Source organism: Ursus arctos, unplaced genomic scaffold, assembly GCF_023065955.2.
Source record: "Ursus arctos isolate Adak ecotype North America unplaced genomic scaffold, UrsArc2.0 scaffold_5, whole genome shotgun sequence".
Lineage (NCBI taxonomy): Eukaryota > Metazoa > Chordata > Mammalia > Carnivora > Ursidae > Ursus > Ursus arctos.
The window spans coordinates 27,738,767-27,759,660 of NW_026623067.1; the positions used below are offsets into that span (position 1 = coordinate 27,738,767).

The 20,894-nt window shown below is 34.9% G+C and overlaps 1 protein-coding gene across 1 annotated transcript in view; it reads right to left on the reverse strand.

The window, feature by feature from the left end:
- The window catches only part of FBN2 (fibrillin 2), a 239,399-nt gene that overhangs the window by 158,319 nt on the left and 60,186 nt on the right, over positions 1–20,894 (reverse strand). Inside the window, exons 6-7 of the mRNA XM_026507878.4 lie at positions 17,137–17,334; positions 4,843–4,968 (exon numbers count right to left, since the gene is read on the reverse strand). Coding sequence (XP_026363663.2) covers positions 4,843–4,968; positions 17,137–17,334 — 324 coding nt within the window. The remainder of the gene's footprint in view (positions 1–4,842; positions 4,969–17,136; positions 17,335–20,894) is intronic.

Consider the following 20,894-nt stretch of genomic DNA (forward strand, 5'->3'; position numbering starts at 1 on the left):
TGGACAGCTGACTTCGGCAGGCTCCTTGCTCAGTAGGAAGCCTGCTTCTCCCTCTGCCTGCCTCTCCCCCACTTGTGCTCTCTCTCTGACAAATAAATAAATAAAATCTTTAAAAAAATAAATATTAGCTTTTATTAACATATTTTGGTGTGATCTATACTGTCATCAGACAAAAATTATTAAAATACAATGTAAAAAAGGGCTGTTACAGAGGAATAACTTATTTGTTATGGGGCAGACAGTAGGTTTGAGTTTAGCAGACTGGGCTTTCTTATTTAAGGGAGAGAGAATTTATTTTTTAATTATAATGTTGTAAATTTCTTTTAAGAAGGATTTAAAAATGATACTTCTGTGTTTTCTAAATTGATGACCTAAAAAGTTTTATGTGTTTCCAATATTTACAATCTCCCTACTTAAATATCAATTTTAATATGTAGTTTACCTTTTGGACAATGGTCAATGAGTTTATTTATTATTTATTTTAAAATTAATATACTTTTGGTAATATGAGTAAAAGAAAGCATTTTTCAATTTGGGACAGAAGTTTATTTTCCACGGTTTATCAAAGCAGAGTTGGAATAGCAACCAAAGATACTGTGCCAACAAGGTTCATGAGTTTCATGAGCATAAATAAATATATTTGTTGTCACAAATCTCAAACGACTAAAGCTGTGGTAATGGAACAAAGCTGAAGACTCTTCAGAATAAATTGCAAACAACTATTTGACATATAAAGAGCCATTGAAGGGAAGCTTTCCAATACAATGATGCTATTTTCCTGCCTTCCATTTAAGCCAGGAAAGAATAACCACCTCCAAGAATGTTAAAGAAGGTATAGTCTGAAAGAGGGGGATCATGCAAGGACATCTGGCACCTACTTGTGCTTTCTCCAAGTGGACTGAAATCCAAAATAACATATTTTATCATAAAAATGAAAAATGCCACAGCCTTCTAATATACAATTTCATATTATATTGATGTGTGCTACTTCTCTTCCTCATTTAAAATAAACGGATATTTGGATGAAAGAATCTTTGAATAAAGTAACTGAAAAAAGCCTTCTCTTTGGATGTGAAGAAACAGTTTATTCCACCAACGGATCATTTTCCCCACTGTACAACAGAATTCGGAAAAGATTTTGGAGCCAAACTGGCCCAGGAGAAATAAGACTTGACTTCAGTAGGCCTGAGAGGCTTAACAATATCTGAGACCATAAATGAGTGAAGGGGGAAAATAACTGATTCTCCTTTAGAAAGACAGACAGACAGACGGGCACATACACACACACACACACACACACACACACACACACACACACACACACACAGAGTATTCCTTTATGCTCTGGGCTCAGATTCTCAGATAGAGAATCCACCCAACCACTGATATAAACCAAAAAGAAGTCTCAATACAGATACCTAGTCATGTGTTTTAGACATTAACTAAAGAGATGAATGCTACTACACCATTTTTTTTTTCATTTGAGTATAAACTATATATGTTCAAACTCGCATTTTCAGCAGAACAAGCCTTTCAGGATAAGATTCTAGCTGCGAAGATATCCCAATGAACAAGCAGAAGATGCCAAATTGCACTTAACTATTTACGCTCTTTGTCTTTGAACGGTAACCAGAGCAAAATAAGATTATTAAGCAAATTAAAAAAAAATCAGATGAAGGAAAAATTCTCGTAATATGGGACACTGGACTCTTTCTAAATACAATTTTAACTCTGGCCCCACATTTTAGCTTCTTTGTGGATGTTCAACCCAAGTCAAGGAAATTAACTTGTTATCCGCCATACTCCCAATTACTCAATATATATTTTTAGGAGCCTGCGATATAGCAGGAACAGTTTCAAGCTTGGGGATACAGCAATAAACAAGACAGAGTTTTTGCCCTCAAGAATCTTACCCAAGTGTTGGGAGCGAGATGGTCAACCAACAGATATCCACCAAAAAAAAAAGAATAACACAATCTTTTAAAGTTAATAAGCTCACTTTGCTGCTAATGCTGCCACCATTTCCCCAAATCACTCAGATTCAAAACACTGGTTAGCTTTCTTATTTCTGGACAGACACAGAAACTTAGAATAAAAAAGATTTTAGAAAAGTTCATTGCCCTATGAACAGAAATCTAGTATGTGCCACAAGAGAGAAACAGAAAGGACATCATTTTCATATAAATCTTCCAATACTACCGTATTTTATGTTCACCTTGTAATCTACATAGAAAACTAAAATATCTTACCTTGACAGTTGGTCAAAAGTAATTGCTATGGTTACATTTTTATTTAGGGCAAATACTAACTTTAAATTTATGTCAACATTTTTACACTAACACTGTATAAATCATACATAAACTGACTATAATTCAAAGCTGTCACTGAGTGTAGCAATAGTTTACAGTCTTTCCAGATACATTACGCTACCAATTACATGAAATAGTTTTATGTAAGGAAATACCACTTGATCTTTTACATAAAAGAACACTATTACTTAAGGAAAATTGATAATAGTTACTTTTAAAAACTATCCAAATAAATATGACTTACTCACAAAATAAAGGCTTCATAAAACCTTTAGTTTTCAAATTCTAATCACCACTTCTTCCAATTCTGCTATTCCCCACCGATCCCATATATTAAATCACATAATTCTTTCTGGGCAATGGCTAAGTGGATTTGGCTGCCGGGACAGGAAGTAAGGAAGGAAAGGACTGGATTCGGGCTCTGGGTGGTGCCTACATTACATCAACAGCTCCCTTTCCTAAAGAACACAGACAAGTGTGAATAAAGAGTTGCACTGTCTCTCTCCAAACTCTGCCTTGGCTCTATATGTTGTTTTGATGAAATGCGATGTGGAAAAGGCTCATTCTATTTTCAGCTAAGAAGAAATATATTGTTTGATGATTAATGGAAATGTCACAACCACTTTCATCAGTCAGTGCCTGTGCCTTCTCACCTACAATCAAACACTGTCTTTGTTCCTAAGTCTACCACCCTTGGATCTAGCCTGGATAGTATTTCAGAAGTAAAAAGTGAAGGAGAATGACAAAAGGTTGAGCCATAGAATCAACCCCCAAAGAGGCCAGGAAGGAAAATACAAGAAATAGCAAGGATACAGCAGCATAACCCAGACCTTCTGCAAGTCCCCAACTCGCTGGTCCAATTTCGGGGCTCACTTAATTTTCCCATCTTGCAAGTATTTTTCTTAACCGTTCCAATGTAAGCAGACATTGGTTATCAATATTTATTATATTTAAAAGCCATAAACTGTATGGACATTCTTCCTAAGAGTTTCAGGGAGAATGTATTGGGTCTTTAATATAATTAGCCACATTTTATTACCTTCTCTTTTGGGGGAGCATGAAATTAAGCTGAAATAATGTAAACTGTATGTAATTATGAAGATTAATTTAGAGCAGACTAGAAAGGCAGTAGGCTAAATACAAAATATAGAACAATACATGTTCCCCGGGTCCATGGAATGATTTCTGGTGTTGGAACCATACCATGTACAGCCATGCCTCTACCTCCTGTCCAATAAAATAGTTCCTATTCCCGTTTGTCTTCTGTAATTAAACTTTAGATTTTTACCTTTGTCCCACCATTTTTTCTACAGAGAGGGACAAAACTTTTTACGACCAAACAACAAAAAATAAGCCCCAAATACTGCCTTTTGGAAAGGGAAAGAACAGAAGACTTAATTAAGTAGATAAATGGGTCTAAATAAACTTGTGATATTTTCTTCACAGGAACAATTACAATATGTATTTGCTAAATTTAGTTTACTCGACTAGGAAAACACTCCCAGATAAAATCATAACAGGCACAGAAAATCAAGTTCAGATTTACTGAATTTCCCATGTAAGTTCAGATACACATTCTTCCACCTCAGGTAAGCCAGACTGCCAAAAACAAATTTCTGGAATAAATTTTTTCTAAACTTTGAGTAGATAAGAATGCTTATGTCACAAAAAAATGAAAAGAGATACAGTATTTGTCTCAAGAAAATTAGTTTAATTGGAATAAATTGATTTAAGTAATCATTCTAAAGATAGATATTATACTTCAATACTACTGGAAGTATCAACATTATTCTAAGTATCTATGTTAGGAAAGCTAGACACCTTTAGCAGCTTCTTGAATTTTGTAATAATGATAAAGCTTTGGATCACACATAAATATGCCAAGTGATTTTATTCTATATGAGGAATGCTTATGGAGTTCACACTTCAAAATTATATTCAATTCACATTCAATATCATAATCACATTCCAGAAAATTATTATGTTTTTGATATCTTTATTTGAGTAAGCTCTTCTTCCACAGGATACCTGCTGTGGTAATTTCCAAATTCTCCTTGAGTCAATAATACTGGTTTTTTAATTTGGCAGGCAGCCGAGAAACAACATTCAAAATACTTATTTAATAATAAAGAATTCAAAATACTTATTTAATAATAAAGGACAGAGTGCCAACTTCTAATGTATCATTTTACACCAGACACTCTACTTCACTCAGAATTTTAATCTTTGATATAATTTTGTAAGTGAACTGGAAAACCACTCTATTAAGGAAAAATATAAAGGGCTGGATATTCCCAATCCCACTACAACAGAGAAACTGAGATAACAAACCCCTCATAAAATGTTCACTGGCTCTTTCCAAATCAAACACATTAAATACACAAACTGATACAAAACCACTCTATGCCTTCATACTCACATTAAAATAAAGAATTGTAATTATGATTAAATCCTTCAAAATTCAAAATGAAGTTATGACTTTCTGGGATTCGGAGTCATCAGTAGCCATGTCCCTGAAAGTACAGACACTCACCTTCACACTTCTGAGTAGTTTCACTCTGCTTGTGACCAGCAGGGCATTTGCATTCAAAAGAGCCCACTGTATTGATGCAGTTCCCTCCCTGGCATATCCCAGGAATCGCCTGACATTCATCAACATCTGCAAGAAGAAAGCACTGTGAACAAAGATACCACTAACTTCCAGAGTATCTACACCTATTCCTTTAATGTAATGTACAAAAAAAGATCAGTTGTTCTCAAGAGCATGGTATAATGGGCATTGGGACCGCTTTGTATGCATATATTTTAATTCATATAAATCATGTATGTTAAAGAGTTCCTTTTCGTTCTTGTTATTTTCTTTTGAAATTTCACTGTTTATTAAGAAAATCCATCCCTATTGTTAAGTGGACAACCAATCTCTTGCTTTGATTTGCTGCAGAACACTTCTGGGTGTGTTCACTCTCCTGGTGATGGGTACTCGTCTACCTCCATCTTCTCACCACCTCAGAGCATGATACAATGAAAGTCTCTACCGTGTCTCTTCATGGAGTTGCATAACTATGGACTGTAAAACTCAGAGACTTTTCATCCCTTTGCTGTAGACTCAGAGCAGAATTACTATATCACGCAATATATATACACCCAATATGAGTAAACAGTGCCCAACAGCCAAAATGCCTTCATACCACTAGCAATCCATATACCCAACAAGTAGTTCACAAACCTCTATTGTCCATGAGGATTCTTTTTTTTCCCGCCTGCTAACACATGATATAAATATCCAAAATCCTAATTTTCTTTGGTCTAATAATTGTAAAGGGATATTAATTCTAGTTTTCACTTCTCTAATTACTAATTACTTTGTGTGTTAGCTTTTAAATTTCCTCATCTGAAAGTTGTCTGTATCCCTTAAACAGTGTTATATTGAATTTATCATATTCTTTTTTTTTTCCAAGTTTTTATTTAAATTCTAGTTAGTTCACATATAGCTTAGTTTCAGGTGTAGAATTAAGTAATTCAACACTTACATACATCACCTGGTGCTCATCACAAGTGCGCTCCTTAATCCCCAATCCCCATTGCACCCATCTCTGGTAACCACCAGTTTGTTTTCTAGAGTTAAAAGTCTGTTTCTTGGTCTTTTTCTTTGTTCATTTGTTTTGCTTCTTAAGTTCCACATATGAGTGATATGGAATTTGTCTTTCTCTGAATGACTTATTTTGCTCAGCGTAATATTCTCTAGCTTCATCTACATCACTGCAAATGGCAATATTTTGTTCTTTTGATGGCTGAGTAATATTCCATTGTATATATATAACACTTATTCTTTATCCATTCATCAGTTAGTGGACATCTGGGCTCTTTCCATAATTTAGCTATTGTTGATAATGCTGCTATAAACATTGGGGTACATGTACCCTTCGAATTAGTAGTGTCATATTCTTTTTCTAAATTTAAAACCTTAAACATGGCGATTATCTTCCTCACCCTTTAAGCTTTATCCATTTAGGAACCGAAAATCTTAATATTGACAAATGAAATCCAAGAATCTGTAATACAGATTTTCAGACCAATAAACGTCAAGAGTCTACGAGAAATGTTAAAAGAAGTTCTTTAGCAGGAGGGGCGCTTGGGTGGCTTAGTTAGTTAAGCATCCAACTACTGATCTCAGCTCAGGTCTTGATCTCAAGTTCATGACTTCAAGCCCTATGTTGGGCTCCACAGTGTGGAGCCTACTTAAAAAAAAAAAAAAAAAAGGAAGTTCTTCAGGAAAAATAAAAATGAGATGAAAATTATGGTCTACACAAAAACCAAAAAGCACTGAAAATAGTAAACATGTTGACAAATTTAAAATACCTATTTATTTTTAAATAAACTTAAAGAGGGGCGCCTGGGTGGCGCAGTCGTTAAAGCGTCTGCCTTTGGCTCGGGGCGTGATCCCGGCGTACCGGGGTCGAGTCCCACATCGGGCTCCTCCGCTGGGAGCCTGCTTCCTCCTCTCCCACTCCCCCTGCTTGTGTTCCCTCTCTCGCTGGCTGTCTCTCTGTCACATAAATAAATAAAATCTTTAAAAAAAAAAAAAAAAAAAAAAAATAAACTTAAAGATAACTGGTTGTTGTTGAAAACAGCAACAGCAAAATAATAGTAATGTGTTTTGAAGATTATAAAACACAAAGAAGTAACTAGTATAACCACTATAGCTAAAAGATTAAAGGGGGAAAGAGAATACTATTGTAAAATTATTACATTGTAAGTGAAGTGACATAATATTATTTGAATATAGACTATAGAGTTAAATATGTAAAGACAAACACTAAATTTTGTAATTTTAAATAAAACTAATGTTTTATAATGTTAAAGAGGTGGAGTTAATGATCCGATTATGGAGATAAAATGAAATACTAAAATATACTCACCCTAATACAGGCAGGCAAAGAGGAATAAAGAATAGATGGGACAAAAAAGACAAGAAATAGTAAGGTACTAATTTAAACTCAATAATTTTGATAATCATAGGAAGTGTAAATGGTACTAGTAATTCAATTAAAAAGGCTGAGATTGCCATAATTGATTTTTTAAAAGATATAATTTTATATTTTTTACAAGAAACCCACTTTGAGAGAGATAGCTTAAAAAGGAAAAGGATGAAAAGATGCATGTACTCAATCAAAAGAAAGCTGAGGTGGCTAAGTTAATATTGTACAAAGTAGTTATCAGAACAAGAACCATTACCAGGGATAAAGATGGATATTTCATAATGACAAAGGGGTCAATTCATTAAGAGGACATAATGATGTACAATGTATATATGCTGATTATAAAATGTTAAGCACCCAGAACAAAAAGTGACAGAACTGAAAAAAAAAAAAAAAAAGAGAGAAATCTACAATTAAAGCTGGACATTTCCATATCCCTTATTAACTAACAGAACAAGTAGACTGAAAATCAGTAAGGATACATAAGACTTGCACGATACTTTCAACCAACTTGTCCTAGTTGACATTTATAGAACAACCCACCCAACTTCAGTAGGATACATGCTATTTTCAAGTGCACATGGGGTATTTGACCAAGACAGACTATATTCTGAGGCCATGCAAAAAGGCTCATTAAACATAAAAAAATTATGTTAAACTAGAAGTAAATAATAAAAAAACATCTGGGATATCCTCCAACATTTGGAATTTAAACAATATACTCTGAAATAATCCATGGTTCAAAGAAGAAATCACATGAAAAATGAGAATACAGCATATCAAAATTGGTAGGATGCAGCTAGAGTGGTGCTTAGAGATAAATATGTAGTGTTAAAATGCTTATTTTACAAAAAGAACAAAGTCTAAAATTGGTTAGCTAAGTTTTTATATAAAGAAATTTTAAGAAGAAGAGCATATTAAACCTAAAGTAGACAGAAGCAAGAAAATATTAATGATAAAACAGAACAACTGTCAAACAACAGAGATAATCAATCACCACAAAACCTGGCTCTCTGGAAATACAAGTAAAACCAATGAGATCTCTCAAGACCAACCAAGAAAAAGGAGAGAAGAAAAGATCAATATTAAGGAATAAAAGTGGGCACATCAATACAAATTCTATAGAGATTAAAAGGATCAAATGAACTAGTTTGACAACTTTATGGTACTAAATTCAACCACGTAGATAAAGCGTACAAATTCCTAGAAAGACAGAACTACCAAAGCTCACTCAAGAACAGATCATCTGAATAGACCTACATCTATTAAAGTTAATTTCATTCATACTTGAAAATCTTTGCACAAAGAAAACTTCAGGCCTAGGTGGCTTTACTACTAAATCCTTTCAAATACTTAAAGAAGAAACAATACCAGCTATACAAAAATTCTTATGAAAAAGAGAACAAGCGACTCTAGCCCACCCATTTTATTGGGCTAGCATATAGTTGACCCCAAAGAGAGACAAATACATTACAAGAAAAAAAAAAAAAAACACAATAATACATTTTTGGAATAGGCACACAAAAATTCTTAGCAAGGCAACTTTAGCAATACATAAAAAATTATTACATCATGATCAAGTGAGGTTAATCCCAGGTATTTAAGGTTGCTTAAACATTCAAACATCAATCAATACAATGAGAAAACACATGATCATATTCTAATGTGAAAAAAGCAAGTGACAAAATTCAACACTCAGTCATTACTTCAAAAATCTCAATAAACCAGAAATATAAGGGAACTTCCCCAACTTGATAAAGAGCCTGTACCAAAAAAAAAATAATAATACATATACATATATACATGGAGAGATATATGGAGAGAGAGAGAGAGAGAGGGAGAGAGCATGCACGCTAGGGATGCTTGGGGGGCTTAGTTGGTTAAGCATCTGCCTTTGGCTCAGGTCATGATCCTGGGGTCCTGGGATCGAAGCCCACATCCATCAGGCTCCCTGCTCAGTGGAGAGTCTCCTTCTCCCTCTTCTCTGTCCCTCTCTAATGAATAAAATCTTTATAAAAACAAACAAAATATAGCTAACAAACTGTAGAGTACTGAGAAAACTCTCTGGATTTAGAGTTTTTGAATCCATCATTTTATACCCATGTAAATTTCCCTTAATTTCTCTCCCTGCAAGAGGTAATACTCCCTAATTCAGTCTAGTGTTATGAGAAATAAACATGGTTCATAAAAATATTAGCTTATGCAAATTTATGTTATCTATTAAAATTGACAGGCTAACATACTTACTAATATATCTTTAATTACAAAATACTACATAAGCTCACTGTAATAACCTTCAAGATACAGAAAAAGAGAAAGTTAAACAGATATTGATGTAACTTAGTCTGTTCTTTATGACTTGTACTCACAAACACATTCAGAGCATCAGTCAGTTTATATAACAAGAATAAGATCACACTCTATGTGTTCTGCATCTTGCTTTTTTTTGTTCATTATGATTATTTTGTGGATACATCTCTAAGTCAGTATACATTGATTTACCCTATTATTTTTCATAAGTTCACAGTTCGCTGCATCTTAGAGAACGTAAATTAGAGAATTTAAGCCTACAAAAGAGCTTAGCATCTTTATTATTTCTTCCTCACTTTATCTGTCCATAAGAAATTACAGTAGCCCAAAATATTTTATACTGAAATTAAGGTAGATTTCATTGTCTTATTAAAGGATATCTGATCCAAACAAAAAACTAGAATGAAATATATAGCAAGAAATTTATATACCAAACTGTTTAATTCAGAACATTTCAAACCACATTGTTTTTTAAAATGTACTACATTTCCACCCTCATTACAGTGTGGTGTAAAACATCCCTAGAAACCTCTTTTCCTGGCAGATAAATCAGAGAAAGAATATCATGATATAAGCTAAAAAATGGGGCCAAACCTATAAATCCCTTAATACTATTCATAAAATCTTTGACTACATATTTAGTAGACTCAGTAATTTTTCAAAGGAAAAAGCAAAATCAACTTTATGGGGCTTAATTTCTAATTGCCTAAAAAGTATTTTCCTAGAAGGAAAAATAAAACCTTTATTTTTGAAGTACCCTAGACTACTCAGCCATACAGAATTAATTTAAGGTAGATCAAGTTAATCATTAAAATGAAAAAGAAAAATTTTACAGAAATCTTGCAGAAATAATCAACTTAAACCTAAAAACATACACAAGTGCTCTCTATAAAAACAAAAAAAGCAAGCCTCAGACCTTCAAACTACGCAAGAATTTCTACATTTTCGAAGTGCTAGCATAAGAAACTACTAATGTCTGAATAGTTTTCCCGTGTCCTGATTATACAGATGTGTTTCTGTTCATTCCTTCAGTTCAAGCACAAACTATTTCTTTAAATGTTGAACAACTTCAAATCACACGTAATCATTTTATACAATGAAGCTAAATCTTTTTTCCCCAAATTTTTATTTACGTTCCAATTAGTTAACATATAGTGTAATTAACTTTAAGTTTAGAATTCAGATAAATCTTTTGAAACTTAAACCTTATACAGGCCCTTCAGTGTATGTCTATTAATTAAGGTTATAAATAATGTAGCAAGGTAATGGTAATTCTAGTTTATGAACTCATTTATTCTCCAACTTCTTTAAATAAACTTGCCCTAAAAGATTAAACTGATTAGGTAAGTTAGCATATTATTTTTAGTTCATATTAAAATGTGGAAAAATATCTTCAGTGGTACAGGCATATAAAGATGGTTCATTTAATTTATATCTGTGGGTATTAAGGACCAATTCCTATTATTATGCATTTAATAGCACATGCTTTTTTAAACTTTGCCCATCAGCAAATTAGATCCATTTTTAAAATTTATATGAAAGAAATATGAAAGAAATTTCTATATGAAAGAAATTTCTATATGAAATATTCGTATACTCCGCAGATATTCACACATTACTTGTATTTCTAGGAAAATGAGTATCAGCCATTACGAATAGTAACTGAAGAACAGTCTGTCTCTACCTGGAATCTGAGAACTCTGGGGTATTTTGGCAACCATTCAACATGGTTTCATTTCAGAACACCTATTCATGTATTCACAAAATTCAAATGCTAAGTAAGTGATCAACTCCACAAGCAAGTGCTAGTAAGCTACTACCTGTAGGACTCTGTGTTTGGAATGAAAAGAACAGAGCATGCTTCTCTGTCTCAATCTTCCTCACCTCATTGGAGATAAATTCACGGTCTCCCTCTTACTTGTCTGACTTCGTTCCATCAGTAACAAACGCTCCCTCCCTGAATATGCCTCAAGTCTTCCCTTTGCCTGTATTCTGGTTTCATCCTCCATTATACACCATCTGTACTACTACAGCAAACTTCTAAGTGGTGTCTTTGCTTCCACTCTGGTCCCCCTATTATTGATATTCTATAGACCAACTAAAATAATTTCATTTAAAAATATGTCAAATCAAGCAGAGGTCATTACCTCAAAAGTGTGCAAACATTGCCACACTGTTTTCCAGTCTATATGAGTTGCTCCAGAGAAGTCTTAGACTCAGGGGTACCTCCTTTAAAAAAATACTTGCTTATTCTGTTTTATTTTGTCCGAGGGATTCCATTTATCCTCTATTTTTATTGAAGTTTTGTGCCTTCCAATACACAGCCTGATGTTTTTATCCATTTTAGAAAATCCTTCTATTTTATCTCTAAGACTCTTTTTCAGCTCCTTTCCACAGCTTCCTTTAGTTGGACCTCACCATGTATCTGATTCTTTGTAATCATTGTCTAATTACTGTTCCCCAACATTATGATTTGTGATTTCCTCTATCTTTACTTTTGTCACCAATATTTTTTCAGTTTTATGCATGTTTGTATGTATATATGTATTATTTCTTTTTATTAAGTAAAATTTCAAATCCTTCTTCAGTTTTTTTTTTTTGAGTACTACCAACCCACTTTTTTTTTTTTTTTTAAGATTTTAGTTATTTAACAGAGAGAGACAGCCAGCCAGAGAGGGAACACAAGCAGGGGGAGCGGGAGAGGAAGAAGCAGGCTCATAGCGGAAGAGCCTGACGTGGGGCTCGATCCCAGAACACTGGGATCACGTCCTGAGCCGAAGGCAGATGCTTAATGACTGCGCCATCCAGGTGCCCCACTACCAACCCACTTTTTATCTCTGATTGTCTTTATCGAATTCTTATAACTCTACTTTGAGCACATTTTAAAAGGAAGACCACATTGATTTTCCTTTCCTGAAGCTAAGAAAGAAGTGTATAAATCTTGTGTTCATTTGGGTAATTCTTCCTTGAAGCATGCCTCTTCCAAATATTTTTCTCTTTTTTTCAGTTGTTACATGTAGACCTTTTTCCTTTATTACCCATCTTTAAATGGGGCCATTTCCTGCTGAAGCAGAAGTGGGGAGAGCCCAAGAAGAAACGAGTTGGTTTGAAAGAAATTTCTATATGAAATACTTGATAGTACCCACGCACCAAAGTCTCTCCCACTTTTTCTTTTTCTTTTTTTTTTTTTTGCCTTTGTATTAATTTTCAACTTCCAGGTGGGGGTGTGACCCTATACTCTGCCTTTTAAATATTCTTTTGAGATGCTCACCAGTTGTTCAACTTCCTCTGAGGATCTGTAGTAGACCTCTCTCACTCAGGGGTATTTTCTGCCTTTCCAAAAGGAGATCCACGGCCTCTGAAGAGCCTCAGAATGCTGATATGCAGAGAAAATACTCAGAAGATTCTCCCTGTTCCAATGACTTCCCAACAGTTGCAAGTGTTCATCACTGCTTTCAACTGGGGGGAGTAGAATTTAATTTTAGAAGATCTCGTTTTCTATTATTTATTGCTAGTTTTTCTTCAGTTAGAAGAAGGAGAATATTCTATGTTTAAATAAGAGTTGTGATGAGCACTGGGTGCTGTATGGAAGTACTGAATCACACCTGAAACTAATATTATACTGTATGCTAACTGGAATTTAAATAAAAACTTTAAAAAAAGAGAGAAATGTATGGGAATGGCTTGTCCTTAACTCAATGAAACCACACTGTATATAATTCGTCTTTCAAGTAACATCTTCTGTCATTAAGATATAAGCATTTGCAAACACATGTGTAGAAGCATATGGGAATAGCTGTACTGTTTATCTCATTGAAACTACATTGCATATAAACTGTTGTTCAAATCACATCTTCTTTCACTAAGCTGTATGTTTGTAAAGTTAAGTGTAGAAGTATAAAGGAATAGCCCTGTGGTAACCTCATTGAAGTTTCACCGTGTATAATGTGTCTTTCAAGTAACATCTTCTTTCATTAAGATATAATACACAACACACCCATATACCACCACACATTATTTAAAAAAAAAAGGCAGTTTCTACAATTAATTATGTTTTAGGTAAATTTTCTGGATTGTATAGGAATGGCTTGTTTTCACACAGTATGAATAAAAGTTAAACTTTCTAATGATCTAGTTAACTAGATCAATGTAGACTGCCTAGATAAATGTGTTTTTAATAATTTATACTAATCAAATGAACCAAATCTCCTTTCTATTTTGCGCTATATAGAAGGCCTGGAAATAACATTCTCCTGAGGGCATCTTCCTTCCAATCTACGACTGAGGGGCGACCCATGCCCGTGTGGGTTCAGAGGACGGTCAACCGCTCTACATTTTTCATGCGCAACCTGAGTAAATGAATTAGATATTTCTGAACACTGTAATCGTTTGAAAAAAACACAAAGCGCCATTGGTTTGGCAGGGACTGATTTAGGGTCTATACTGCTGTCTTTATTCAAGTCCTTGTCCTGGGTCCTAGCTAGGTCCTGACTCTGTCACGTACATCTGATTTCTTGTGCCTCCCAAGCTGCATGGAATAGAACAGAGGCTCAACGTCAGTCTGTTAATATTGTCCAGGATGAAGCAAAAGACACAATTTAATGAGCAAATTACCCTAGGTAATCTACTCAGTATTAATCTAGTAGATCTATATAGTATTTTCTCTTTAAAAGGAGTCTATGTAAATTTTATGGAAATCTATATATGAACAGTTATTCTGTTTATTACCAGATATTTCATGTCCTCTGAAGCCACAAATAAGGTAATTCACTAATTGTATCAACTACAGAATAACATTATGTTTAGAACGTCAGAAATGTCCTTTCTTGGCTAATATGAACTACACTTTAGAACCAATATTAAGCTATTTGCAGTCATCTTCTATGCATCTGAAATCTATTTTTAACTCAACAAAAATTTTTAATTATACGATCAAAAAGATCACTATTATTTTTAAAAGTATGACATGTATGTATCATGTTCTATCATGTCATTTTTTTTCATGCCATGAATCTTCCCAATCAACTTGGCAGAATATTTGGGAAACAGTCTAGGAATTTAAAGGGAACATGAAATCACATTAAGATGCAGTCTTAAAATAGCCTGAACCGAGGATTAGTATTTAATTGAGAGGCTTCTGACTATGCCATGATTTTGAAATAAAGCAGAACTTTTTAAACTTGCTTTTCCAGATATTTTAACCATGTGGCAAGTTTCATTTTGCTGCTGTTGCTGTATTTATCCATTATATTTTTAGGCAAGTGGAACTGAAAAATTATCTTCACTGCATAAACAAAATCAAATAAATAAGCCTTCAGACATTACTAAATCCTGAAGGTTATTTGGGAAATTTGAGATCAGATCCTACATTTAAAAAGTGTATTCAGAAAAACTAGGCCTCTCGGACAAAATATAAAGGTAAAGAAAAAAAAAAAAAAGCCTAAGTGCAGATGTAGAAGATGAGGAGAGTCAGTAATTTGGGATATTTTAGTTGAAGTTAAGAGTTTCTCTCAACTGGACTATTTTCACGAAATAGGGGCTTCTGATGTATGTTAATCTTAATCCCATTTATTAATTCAAAAGATAGTTACTGAGTATCTACCACATGTCAGGTACTCTTCCAGATGCCTCAGAGATATTAAAGAATAAAAGAGATCTATCACCCAAAGGATCTTACACATTCACTGGCGGTAAAGTTAAAGCAATAAAGACAATAAATGAGCAAGAATATCAGAAAGGGATACGTGCCGTAGAATAAACAGAAAGTATTACCTCAGTAAATCCAGTCAGTACTAGTCTAGATCCATATAGTAGTTTCTCTTTAGTAGGAATCTATATAAATTATATAAATTTTATTGTATTCTTATCTAATTGAGGAAAGCTTAAAGTATGGTAAATACTATATAGAATATGGTACATCTTCTATAAAAATTACTTTATCAGAAACTCTATAAAATCAGACTGGTAGTTGTATCAAAGATAAGAGGATTTTATTACCCACAGAAAACAGCAGATTATTATTATTATTTTTAAAGATCTTATTTATTTACTTGAGAGAGAGAGAGAGAACAAGAACGGGGAGAGGGGCAAAGGGAGAAGCAGACTCCCCATTGAGCAGGGAACCTGATGCGGGGCTCAATTCCAGGACTCCATGATCATGACCTGAGCTGAAGTCAAACACTTAACTGACTGAGCCACCCAGGCACCCCGAAAACAGAAGATTGAAAATGACTTTTACATGGTTTCCATATTAGGTCTGACCTGTGACAGATAAGAAGCCAAGAGACAAATCACGAAACCATTCAAAGTTCACAGCTGACATGTAGGTTTATCCTTTGGGCATCCCTATAGTTCTTATTGGGACAGTTTCGATAGAGACCAGTTTTTAACATTAACTTTTACAGAACTACAAAACTAACAAAAATCTGTCAGGCCACTGTTAGAGATATGTTTACCAAATTACGCAGAGCACCTAAATGATTATTATTCAGTGAACTGAAGCTATAGGCAGGCTTCCCAAACTATAACTCTCATTTGGGTTTTAGGACACTGGACTGGCTTTCTGCAATGTGACATTTACAGGGGTTGAGTAGATAACATCTGTGCCTGTGATCCTGGTCATTAACATCAATTTGAAAGACCTCAGGAATCTAACTTTGTATGTGATTTCATGATAACAAATAAACCCAACTCTTCAAGTCTCAACTATGAGTAATATCATTTCTCTGAATAATACAAAAGTCATTTTTCATTTTCCTGTGATCCTACTGCCATGAGAGAATTCATTATAGAGCTCTTGCTAAACTCTAAAAATGGGTTTAATATACACATGATATCAGAAAAGTAGCCAAAAAAGGGTAAGAATTGTGGTGGCTGAAAATTAATTGAAATAATTATCCAGTAAAAATGTAACAATTTACTTTGACTACTTGGGTTGAAGTCTACTACTGTAGCATCCTCAGGGCCCCAGTCTAGTCCTGATACATAAAACATACACCAGGATGTGGTTTGGAAGACTGCTTGGAGACCAGACTGTCACCAACTGGATATAAACTCTTCAATAACTACGTTCAAGGACAGAGTTTACACTTTGCCTCTACAGACACTATTAATAACAATGTCAGGCAGTTCTTTTCTCCCTGTGACCTGAGCCTAGATTCCTATCTCTTGAATGAGATATTCAAGAGTATTTCCATGTGTATAGTTTGAGGGGTTGTGGTAAGGAGAGTGTAGTGCCTCCCGGATGAAGATCTGGGAGTGGCTTGTCCTCTGATTATATAAGATATTTTAATCAATTTTTAAAAAATTTTCCCCAGTTTTTCATAGTATCTCCTCTCTTCTCCATTTATGTCAAGACCTGAAAAGTGATTATTCAGTAGGTGGCTAATAAGAAGGTTATCTCTAGTCACGCTTGCTAATGAAGCCCCTCTTGGAAGTGGCAGGAGTTTGAATGGTATGAGTTAAGAGCCGCAGACCCTCCGAGCACAGTGAAAGGAGACCCACACAAGTCTGTGCACATGGGTAGATGGCGAACTCACCTTGGCAAGCTCCAGTGCGGATGTTGGGGATAAAGCCCCGTCGGCAGGGCTGAGGCTGGGCAGGACACATCTCACAGGGGTGGCCCCAGGCCCGTCCGATGGTGGCACAGCACAGAGTCTTGGTGCAGACAATGCCTGTCAGCTGCCCTTGGCACATCTGGTTGTTGACCTGAGTGAAACAAGGGCCTGTCCTGTAATCTGGAATGTGAAAGAAGACAGAAAGACAGGTTTTACGACCATATGCCAATCTTACACCAGTAGCTCCAAATACATATAAAACAGAGGCGATTTCTTCTGACTCAAGTGTCTCAAGACAAAACGCTGGAAAGTTTCATTTTGAAAATTCCTAATTTTTCAATCATGAGGACTGCATTAGGAGATTGCAATGTATTTTACACTAGACACTGTAAACGGGTGGCTCAAGGGCTGTGTCTGGGACACAGATGTGTTTTCTTGGCCTGAATTATGTTCTGAAAGAATTTAAATTAGTAGCCATCATTCTTAAATTGGAAAATTTCACATGAAATTTCTATTTCTGGCTTTTCTTGAAAAGTTGGAAGATCTGGCCATGTGAGGCATGCCATTTTACACGGCATGGGGGAGAGAAGTGGGTCCTTCTCTCTGACACCAAGCCCCAGCCACTCCTTATCCCGGCAGTCTCCTCTTACTAACATCCCTCACCTGCACGCTGCTGGCACCTGCTTGCAGGACTCCCTCTTTACCTAGCAAAGATTTTCTTTCCTGACTGTGTGGACACAAGATCAGAAAATCGGAAGAGAACCAATAATGATATATCCTTCCATACCACAAATATATTTGAGGAGTCTAGTATGTCTGTAAACATTAAGTTCTAACAATCTGATTTTTGTTTCTGTGTCAGTCTGTTTAGTGAACCCTGTAGATGATCAGTATTTACTCTTTTAAAGCAGAACTCAATCATTAATCAAACAGTTTTTAATTTGAGTGCTGTTGTTGCTGATTTGAGAGACAGGAAATCAGAGAAAGGTCAGTTTCGTGAAGACTGACTAACGAAACAACTCACATTTGTTTTAAAATTACAACAGAAATATGTGAAAAGGGTTTTTTTCCACCCCTTTCACAGAGACTGTATGACTACAGTTTATTAACTCTTGGGACTGTAAGACGATAGTCAGGATTTCCTGATAAGCCCTCATGCAAATGATATAATTCCATCTGAAGGGGAAAGCCAGAACAAGTTTATTTCAGATTTCCAAGAACAAAACAATCACACCTTCAAAGAAAGCAGAGTCAATAATGTTGGTAAGATTTTTATGAAAAATGTACTGGGAAAAAGAAAACTTGGATAGGATTTAACATTCAAAATGCTAAGCTAGAAAAACTTTGATATCATCTAAATGCTATCATGTAACAAAAACACAAAACCACATAAAACTTTTATTTTTTTAAACAAAGAACAAGGCTTTCTCATATAGAGCAAAAGAATATTTTTAAAGATTAACATACAGAAAAAAACCCTAAAATAGGTAACGTTTTTAGCAAGCTGCTTTAACACTCTGTTACTCTACAGCTGAACTTCAACAAAAATAGCTCATTTTAATCCCTTACATAAGAACAACAGATGTGCTGGCTGCAAATCACGTTTCTGAAAAAGACAATCTTTGCAGTATACGTGTAGATATGTCAACCTTATAAACAAGCATGTTTCCCACACCACAAACTGCCAGGTTGTAAATTTTTTAAACCTATCTATCGTCCTTCACACAATCATTATTTTGCCATTTTAAACAAATATTAGACTCATAATAAATTAAATCAAGTTCTGAACAAGTGGGAAAACTCTATTTTTCATAAGAAATATAAAACATTTATTTTTCGGTAATTCTTGCATACATAGCTATGTTCGCTTTTAGGATTCCCAGAGAGAAGCCTCCATACCCTCCCTCAGGATCCCATCCTTAAGTACACCAACTTGTCAGGAAATTCCTTCCTTCCACTAACTATAACACCTTTTTAAACTCATGTCCTCTCAGTCTGCTCTCTTTGGAGAAGAAAAATATCTGGACAAGGATGGCTGTTTGTCCTCTGAAATGGCCTTTCATGTTGAAGGTTCTAATCAAGCCAATCCCAGACTTCCTTCCTGGGAAAAGGGTTTACCATTCCTTATTTCTTTTGCCTACACAGTATTTGCCTCCTTACAAACTGTGCTGAATCTATTTTCTTAAATCATTATTCTTGGCTTTCTGGTAGGCAACTGGTTAGTTTAAAATGTAAAATTACGGCATTACCTACTTACTCAAGAATTACCATCTTGTAAAATATGAACAGATGGGCGAAAGGGGATGTAAATATCTTGATCAGATTAAAACATCCTGTCCCCAACTCGGCTAGCATTTTAATTATGGTCAAAGAGCCACGAAAGAATTTCACGTTACTGACCATGCATTCTTGTCATCAAGATTTCAGCGTGGGGAAAATATTATTGTACGCCACACTACCCATTTGCATTTAAGGACATCCTCGTATTAGCAAAATATAAAAGGAAATATAAAAATATATAAAAATATAAAAATATATAAAATATATAAAAAATATAAAAAATATAAAAGGAAAGAAGTGCTTATCACTTGGGTATGCTGGAGCCAGTAGGTTGGAGGTAGGTATTTTCCTCATTACTGTATGACCAAAAAAATGTTAAAAAATGGCCTGTGAAACACAAATACTTTTATTTTGATTTTCTAATATCGAACTACAATATAGCATCTTTTTTTTTATTAGTTTCAGAGGTACAGTTTAGTGATTCATCAGCTGCATATAACATCCAGTGTTCATTGCATCACGTGCACTCCTTAATGTCCATCACCCAATTACCTCATCCCCCACCATTCTCCCCTCCAGCAACCCTCAGTTTGTTTCCTAGAACTAAGTCTCTTATGGTTTGTCTCCCTCTCTGATTTAGGCTTTTTTTTTGTTTTGTTTCTTAAATTCCACATATAAGTGAAATCATATGATAATTGTCTTTCCTTGACTGATTCATTTCACTTAGCATAATACCCTCTAGTTCCATCCACATTGTTGCAAATGCTAAGTCAGAATGGCTAAAATTAACAAGACAAGAAACAACAGATGTTGGCGAGAATGCGGAGAAAGGGGAACCTGCTTACACTGTTGGTGGGAATGCAGGCTGGTGCAGCCACTCTGGAAAACAGTACGGAGGTTCCTCAAAAAGTTAAAAACGGAGGTACTCTACGACCCAGCAATTGTACTACTGGGATTTGCCCAAAGGATACAAACATAGTGATGCAATATAACATCTTAACTTGTTTTTTTACAGTTCCACTTCTATTCGCGTTAAGTAGCTGGTGCAATGAGAAAACTCATCAAGAACTGGCTCCTTACTGCTTTTTTTTTTTCCAAACAACTTCATTATGGTATCATGAATATAACATATATTCACCTGTCTTAAATGTACAACTCAATAATTTTTAGTAAATTTATTGAATTGTGTAGCCATCACCACAATCTAATTTTAGAGTATTTGCATCACCCCCAAAGATTCCTTGTGCCCATTTCCAGCCCCAGTCAACCACTACTCTTACTGTCACTATCAATTTGGCTTTTCTGGACAGTGTAGACAAATGGAATCATATAACGTGTCTTTTCTGCCTGGCTTCTTCGCCTTAGCATGATGTTCTTGAGGAACATCCATGCCACAGCATGGGTATTTCAATCCCTTCTACTGATGACTAGCATTCCACTGTATGGATATGGATACACCA